Source organism: Phalaenopsis equestris, unplaced genomic scaffold (genome assembly GCF_001263595.1).
Source record: "Phalaenopsis equestris unplaced genomic scaffold, ASM126359v1 Scaffold000276, whole genome shotgun sequence".
Taxonomy (NCBI): Eukaryota; Viridiplantae; Streptophyta; class Magnoliopsida; order Asparagales; family Orchidaceae; genus Phalaenopsis; species Phalaenopsis equestris.
In genome coordinates, this window is record NW_018164718.1 from 26,362 (window position 1) to 35,422 (window position 9,061).

Here is a 9,061-nt window from a genome sequence, read left to right on the forward strand (position 1 = left end):
TATATATACATAGATAGATAGATACGAGTCCTAACAATCCCTCATGCGTCTATAATTCGAGTACCACACCCTACTCTCGAAGGGAATCGAAAGAGGACTTACAACTGACAACCAGATGCCCGACCAACTGATCTGAGTACGTGGTGTGGTTAGTCTTTTATATGGTTGAACTAAAATGTGTGGGACGTGCACATAGACAAACATAAATATCCAACATCCATCCATCCCAAGCACTGTGCACTTTACGAATTGCCCAACAAATGCACTTTACTAATTGCCCAACAAAAAAAGAAATATTTCTCAATTTAATTTTTTTCAACTGTGGTGGTTAGTGTAGTTATTTTGTTATATCAAGAAGATTTAATCATTAATAATTGAAGATTAATACGATACATAATTTTGCATTTGAAAAATGTTAGAAATTAATTTATTATAATGCATTAGACTTATATATTTTAAGAAAATATATAGATTTTTGTTTTCCAATTTCTAGAACCAAAGGCAAAACATTGAGTGGATAAATGACTATATTTTATTTTGGGTAATATTAATCCTTTGGGGATTGTTTATTAAAAGTTTATGTTGATGGCGAATAAAAGTTACCTAGCCGCAGGACCTCCTTTGTCACGAAGGTATAGTTGAATCTCCTTTCTTACAGTTGAACCTCCTTTTGTCGGTGCTGAAATTCCCGTCCTATATGTCAGAAATTTCCTCTCCCTACTGTCCCTCCTCAGCTACTCTTCACTGGCAGCCTTCCCTCAGTTCTATGTGTGGTTTTGTTTCTCCCTGAGATGGAGGCACGTTGTCATGGTGCATTCCCAAAGGATATCATCGTGTTTGATCTTCAGTATAGGGCATCTCTGTCCTTTGTATCATTATTGCGTAGGTGCAGCAAGTTCATGGATGTGCTGCCTGATCCAGACATTGACCTACTCTATGATGTTCATCTGGATGGGAGACTGATCAATTTTATACTCTTACAAAAAATCAAAAAAAAATTAGCCTTTGCACTTCATAATCACTTGATCAAATAGACAAATGCATAAATGATTAATTTTCACCATTCAATAGGAAGTTTGTCTCACTTTTCTCTTTTTTTTTTGTTGTCTGCAGAAGGTTAGATCTGAAATCCTTTTACTGTGTTTTTTTTATCTAGCATTTAGAATTGTGAGAGATGATTTGATTTGCGCGGTGTAGTTGTTTTGAGGGGATTGACATTTTGATGAATATGAAAGTCGTTTAGTTTTAAATTTGTACGCCTTTTCTGCAATATAATCATTTTGGTTGGATTCCGCGTATTTATAAACAGCAGTTGATGATCTTACGTTTGGAACAATAGCTATAATAGTTGTTGAAGATGTTAAGAGACAATTTCAGTTTAGTTTTGGAAGAACATTTTAGAGGTACCTCTTTTGTCATGAGAAATAATGAGAATCTTGTAGTTACTTCTATTTATCATTGTACTTGCATCAGTTGTTTTCCAAACGCACAAGCCAAACAACTAAACAGTTTATCCAAAACAGACAAAATGATCATTTATCTAGAATCAGCTGTTTTTGAAACGCACTAACCAAACAACTAGTCAGCTTATCAAGATAAATTGTTGATCAGTGGATTATCAAAATAAACTGATTTTTTGGATAAGTCGGATAAGCTTTAGCTGCCCCAAACAGACCCTAAACTGATAGCCTTGTTTGTCCTCCAAGTTTTACTAAATTAATGAGAAATAGAAAAAAAATTTACAAACTTAGGCCAATACTATAGAAGTATTAATTTGTAATCTTTTTTTATAATTGAAATAAAGCATGATTCTCATACTTACAAAATTACCATATTTTTATATTTATGTATGAAAGGGCTGCATAATATCTGAAAAAATGCTGGACTACATCATAATTTTCTATGATAAATAAATTATAAATGATTTTTTTTTTAATTTAACAGGTTCAATACGTATTTTTCATTAAAAAAATGCAAAAAAAATGTTCTCATTTATCATCTTACATAAAATCAGTTTTGGTGGGCTGAAATCAACTGCTATACATTTGGAAATGTCCACAGTTTTCTAAGTCTTGAAAATACAATATATTATTATATAATTATGAAGATTAACATAATTACTATTTAATTCCTATGTATTAATATATCTAACGCCTAATGTAGAATTATGTTCGGATTGGAATATTACATGGACTCCTAATGTAGAACTACGTTCGGAGTGGAATATTCGGCTAATCGAAGTAACGAAGGGGAATATTCCAATAAATCAGCAAAATAATCGAATAACATCAAATAATACTTGAATAACACATCATTTTTACAAATAACGCAAATGAAATATTCACATAACACAGCCGGATATTTCAACCCGAACGTAGCTTTATGTTAGGAGTCCTGATGTAATATTTTTTCGTACGTAAGAGACCCTAATAATTTTGGGAACAAAATCTTTGTCGAACAACTTAATATATTCAAATCTCTGTTCGGATACTAATTAACTAGTTAATTATGACTGTTCGGGTACTAATTAACTAATTAATTATGGATTAAGAATTAAATTGTGAGGACCGGTTGATTAATTTTTTTTATGAGAAGATTCCGTCTATCAGAAGAAAAAAATAATTTTTATTAGATTTCTAGAAGCTCTTGGTATATTTATAAATATTTAAAGCTGAAAGCAAATATGTGCATTTACATACATATTTCACAATTCTTAGGTATTTATATATCTAACATTTAAATTTTCATATTTAAATTTGCATATATGTGCATTTACATATTTTCATATCATAAAAATATTGATATATTCTCTTGAAAATTGATTTAAGTTTTAGCACAAATTAAGATCAGATCGAAATAAATGAGCCAAGTTATTATTAAAAGCTTAGATCAAATTTTTTTCAAGCCGATTTCAAGTTATATGAGGATTGACTTGAAATAGCTTGAGATCTGCTTGAAATATTTCTTATTTATAAAAATTATATATGATGTTAAAGAAAATCAAATTTAACGAGCTATGAGCCGATTGCGAGTTGGAACAGATTCAAATAACTCAAATTGAACCATCTTGTTTCGATTTCAAGGAGCTTGTTTTGATATCAAGCTGGATTGAGCTTGATTCAATTTCAAACTAAACTGACTCGAAATCAAACCTAACGTGATCGACATACTCAAAATCGGCTTGTTAACAACTCTACACTTTGGTGTTACTTTATACAAAAAAAAAAATTGTAATGCACCAAAAAAAAATAAATAGTAATAATATTTTTAAAATGCCATAAAAAAATTGAGTGATACATTTATAATAATGAAAATCTAAATATCAGATGTTTATTATAGTAATTTTATGATAAAGAAGAAAAGCCCAAAAAAATAATCATTTAAACTAAAATTACATAAAATATATTTTAATTAAAAAGGTTTAGTAATTATTAAAAGCACCAAAACCCACCTCATTCCCACTATTTATAAACTCCATCACCTCTCTCTCTCTCTACCCCCGAAAAGTTTTAGTACTGAGGGAATATTTCTTCCATCACCTCTCTCTCTCTCTACCCCCGAAAAGTTCTTCCTGAGCCATTAATGGCGAAAGCAGCGTTCTTCTTCCTCTCCATTGTCCTCATCTTCTCCATCTCCTTCACGCATGCTGCAAGAACTCTTCCTGTGGAAAAGCCCGGCTCGGTTCAAGTGATTAGCTAACGAAATCATCTGCTATTTCATCTTCTCATCTCTTCTTTCTCTGTTTCTGAAACGGCGCGATTTTCCTAGGGTTTCGATGAAGGGATGCTGGAATTGAGCTGCGATGGAGTTGGGGAGGAGGAATGTTTGATGAGGAGAACTCTTGCGGCTCACATTGATTACATCTACACGCAGGGGAACATCCATAACTGAGATTGGGGATAGATTAGGGTTTTTTTTTTTTTGGTTTTTTTTTTGCCCTTTTTAGGGCGGGGATCGCGGAGATTCGTTTTGTATGCTTCATGAAATCATCGTTTTCTATTGTTGAATAATGATGATGATGGTTTTCTGGATTTCATCGTTGTTTTGATTTGTGTTTTGGTTGCTTTATTTGAGTTGGATTCGGTTGATTTTAGCAGCCCATTTTGATTGTTTTGGTTGATTTGGGGAAGAAAGGGGGATTTTGGGAACTGTTTTTTACATGAATGGTTAATGATGTTGGTGGAAAATAAATAAAAATGTGTTTTTTTATGCAATCATCCCAAAACAAAGATCAAAATATCATTTTAAATTATAAAAGTTTATGGATTCATATAACGTAAATGTATTTATTGAGAATGATTACTTATGATTGGAGAAATTATTATATTTGGTGTCCGCACGCACATCTGAACACGATTGATGATTTGATCACGTTGTACGGTAAAATGTCGGATCATCACCTTCGTCTAGAAGTGTGGTTCACCGAATGTAATTGTTTTTTTCTATTACTATGGAAATACTACCGCAATTGATTGAAGATGGTGGACACAAAGGAGAGGGTGATTTATGGTTCTCTTCTGAGTAAATCCCCGAACTTTTTCTATGAAATTGATGTACCTTAGAGATGGGAGACATGATGTACAACTTCAACGATAGCAATTACCTCGTAGCAATTTCTCCCAACGATAGCTTTTCAGCTGCTTGTTGAAATAACTGCAGTTGCAACAAACTCGTCCTTAATGTCATTGAAATGATTACCTCTTGTTTTTTCTTTATATAAAGTTTTCCTTTAAAAAGTTATTGTTTGTTTTATTTTTGTATGGCTTTGAGATTTTCAAAATAAGACAAATTAGATCTCAAATATTTAACTATTCGAACACGACATTATAAGTAATATATTATCTTGAAAGATGAAAATATTAGTTTTTAATGAGTTCAATTATTCAAATTAAGGTATTTAGCATATTTGTTTTGTTTGTAAAATACAAACATATATTTCCCATGTTTATTCTAAGTGAGATTTAGATTATCTGGGTTGCTGATTTCTTATAGGCGTAAACCTCTAAAATTAATTACTTCTTAAGCGATCGAAATCACTTAAAAAAACTATCGATTAAAATCGAGATTATGTCTTCAAAGAATTCAAAGTTCACTTTCCCACGATAATCTTTTTTTCTCTTTTGGAGATACTAATTAGTTTCGCATCCTTTTATCAGGTCCTATGTTGTTGAGCTGTACCGTCTTTCGGACACGGGATATTGAACCACTTAAATTTGATATTGATATTTATAGCAATTTCATGTTTAAACTTATGAATGTAAATTTGTATTTCACTTCTAAAAAATTAGATATTATATACAATCTTTTGACGTAAGAAGTGCTATTATTCACTTCTTGATTCTATATAAATCAAGAAGTCAATAATTTTGCAGCGAACAGATAAGACGTATAAGACATAGAAAGCACTTAAAAAAGAAAAAAAACAATAAAACTCGATCCAGTTAAAATAATGCACTGTATAATCAGGGGTACAAAAAGTTACTCTTCACCTCAACTAGAAAAGATGAGGTTATAAGATTATGTTAAAATTACAGCTACTTTGAGATAATTAGATAAATGCAATTGTAAAAATCTAGTTTGGACTACACAAACTATAGTTGGATCACAACTGCTAGATGATGATTACAATAGCTGTTGTTGGCTGCGAAATAGTAGTTTGTGGCTATAATAGTTGTAGTTAGTGCTATACTAGTCTAGTTAACTACAAAAGTTATAGTTAAAGGCTATAACAATTGCAATTGGCTACATAAGTTGTAGTTTATAGTTATAACAGTCGTAGTTTGCTACAAAAAGCGTATTTAGGGGTTATAATATTCATAGTCGTGTTACAACAAATGTAGTTGGTGGCTACAACAACCATAGTTGGTTGCAATAGTTATTAGTTGTGGTCGAATATCATTTTAAATTATAAAAGTTTATGGATTCATATAACGTAAATGTATTTATTGAGAATGATTACTTATGATTGGAGAAATTATTATATTTGGTGTCCGCACGCACATCTGAACACGATTGATGATTTGATCACGTTGTACGGTAAAATGTCGGATCATCACCTTCGTCTAGAAGTGTGGTTCACCGAATGTAATTGTTTTTTTCTATTACTATGGAAATACTACCGCAATTGATTGAAGATGGTGGACACAAAGGAGAGGGTGATTTATGGTTCTCTTCTGAGTAAATCCCCGAACTTTTTCTATGAAATTGATGTACCTTAGAGATGGGAGACATGATGTACAACTTCAACGATAGCAATTACCTCGTAGCAATTTCTCCCAACGATAGCTTTTCAGCTGCTTGTTGAAATAACTGCAGTTGCAACAAACTCGTCCTTAATGTCATTGAAATGATTACCTCTTGTTTTTTCTTTATATAAAGTTTTCCTTTAAAAAGTTATTGTTTGTTTTATTTTTGTATGGCTTTGAGATTTTCAAAATAAGACAAATTAGATCTCAAATATTTAACTATTCGAACACGACATTATAAGTAATATATTATCTTGAAAGATGAAAATATTAGTTTTTAATGAGTTCAATTATTCAAATTAAGGTATTTAGCATATTTGTTTTGTTTGTAAAATACAAACATATATTTCCCATGTTTATTCTAAGTGAGATTTAGATTATCTGGGTTGCTGATTTCTTATAGGCGTAAACCTCTAAAATTAATTACTTCTTAAGCGATCGAAATCACTTAAAAAAACTATCGATTAAAATCGAGATTATGTCTTCAAAGAATTCAAAGTTCACTTTCCCACGATAATCTTTTTTTCTCTTTTGGAGATACTAATTAGTTTCGCATCCTTTTATCAGGTCCTATGTTGTTGAGCTGTACCGTCTTTCGGACACGGGATATTGAACCACTTAAATTTGATATTGATATTTATAGCAATTTCATGTTTAAACTTATGAATGTAAATTTGTATTTCACTTCTAAAAAATTAGATATTATATACAATCTTTTGACGTAAGAAGTGCTATTATTCACTTCTTGATTCTATATAAATCAAGAAGTCAATAATTTTGCAGCGTACAGATAAGACGTATAAGACATAGAAAGCACTTAAAAAAGAAAAAAAACAATAAAACTCGATCCAGTTAAAATAATGCACTGTATAATCAGGGGTACAAAAAGTTACTCTTCACCTCAATTAGAAAAGATGAGGTTATAAGATTATGTTAAAATTACAGCTACTTTGAGATAATTAGATAAATGCAATTGTAAAAATCTAGTTTGGACTACACAAACTATAGTTGGATCACAACTGCTAGATGATGATTACAATAGCTGTTGTTGGCTGCGAAATAGTAGTTTGTGGCTATAATAGTTGTAGTTAGTGCTATACTAGTCTAGTTAACTACAAAAGTTATAGTTAAAGGCTATAACAATTGCAATTGGCTACATAAGTTGTAGTTTATAGTTATAACAGTCGTAGTTTGCTACAAAAAGCGTATTTAGGGGTTATAATATTCATAGTCGTGTTACAACAAATGTAGTTGGTGGCTACAACAACCATAGTTGGTTGCAATAGTTATTAGTTGTGGTCGATAATGACTGTTAGACAACAACACCTTCTTATGGCTGACGAGAATCTCTGGTAGTCGACGACAACTTTGGGTGATTGAGGACAATATGATTGTTTCAGTCAATTTAGTCAGGTTCTCAAAACACTCCGTCGAACGGTTCATATTTATTCCTTTGATTACAAGCATTTTTTGTAACATTTGAGTTATTGAACTCATAATTATATGATCTTGATGATAATAACAATAATAAAATCTACATACGGAACAGATTGTTTGGTGAGCCTAATTGTATTTAGAAGTTTTTATCAATTCCTGGAGCACCATTAACTATTCTATCCACTCAATGCAAGCTATATTGAGTTCAAGTCAAATCCAATAAAATGATTATGATGCTATAATTTCCTGAACTATATATATATATATATATATAAATGATTTAGTGAATTAATAAAAATGATACCTCTTGAAATATATGATAAAATATAAAAATATAATACATACCACGTGAAACATTGATATTTACAAATATACCACCCTCTTTATTTTTTAGAAAAATTCCTCTAAAAAGGTGGCGGGCATGATGACCATTTATTTCGGCTAGTTTGTTAATCCCTCCAAATACTGTGGAACTACTCAGAAAATTCAGTCATTGATCGTTATTAAAAAAGATAACATTTTGATCGGATTATTCTGCTCCCTCTCATCATTTCCGAACGGTGAGTGCGTAAGAGCAAATCCTTTGCAGAAAAAAAGCGATCTTGGTTTGCGGCAATGGCGACGGCGGACGCGAAAGAGTCGCTGGACTGGTGGAGGAAGTTTTTCAGCTGCGCAAAATCTGATATTTTTGAGTTGATCGACGGAGCCATCATGGTAGCGGCGACGGATCACCCCAAGGAGTTTATGGTCAGGAAGGATCTGATTGTTCAGAAGCTTTGCACTGCCCTTAACAATGGCGATGAGGGTGGCAGAACTGAACAGAGTGAGACAGATGGAGAGGTGATGAGGATAAAGGAAGTCCTTTGCAACCATGAAAATGAATCTGATTCAGTCTTGTATGAATCTCTAAAGCGTCTGGAGCTCATGCAATTGTCTGTGGAAACTCTGATGGCGACTGAGATTGGAAGAACCGTAAATGATCTGAGAAAAGACAGAGCTGGCCAAATTCGCAAGATTGCTCTGAGTCTTATTAAAAGTTGGAAAGTTTTGGTAGATGAACGGATTGCTAAAAAGAATGCAACCGAGTCGTCCGTCATGAAATCCTCTTCAACTGATTCTAGGCATGGCGGCTCGCCGAAGCTAACTTCTGAACAAAAACAGAGCAGTCATTTAAGTGCTGGAGTGGAGAGAAAGCGATCTAAGGAGGCTTCAGAAACGTCAAGGCTGGAGATTGCAAAGAGGAAGCTTCAGGAAGGATATCAACGAATTGAAAATTGGAAGAAGCGACGGCAAATACAGATTATCGAGCTGCGTGATCTGCCGAAGGAATCGCATGAGAATGGGAGATCAAGGAAGAAGCTTCCGAAGTAGTTTGGCAT

At 32.5% G+C, this 9,061-nt stretch overlaps 2 protein-coding genes across 2 annotated transcripts; both read left to right on the top strand.

The window, feature by feature from the left end:
• Positions 1-3,539: 3,539 nt before the first annotated feature.
• Positions 3,540-3,946, top strand: LOC110024864 (phytosulfokines-like). Its single transcript, XM_020725042.1, has 2 exons — positions 3,540-3,687; positions 3,769-3,946. Exons 1-2 carry the CDS (start codon positions 3,583-3,585, stop codon positions 3,889-3,891), a joined length of 228 nt encoding a protein of 75 aa, XP_020580701.1. The 5' UTR covers positions 3,540-3,582; the 3' UTR covers positions 3,892-3,946.
• Positions 3,947-8,106: 4,160 nt separating this feature from the next.
• On the top strand, positions 8,107-9,061 carry LOC110024857 (probable mediator of RNA polymerase II transcription subunit 26b). The gene has a single exon (XM_020725035.1). It carries the CDS (start codon positions 8,298-8,300, stop codon positions 9,051-9,053), a length of 756 nt encoding a protein of 251 aa, XP_020580694.1. The 5' UTR covers positions 8,107-8,297; the 3' UTR covers positions 9,054-9,061.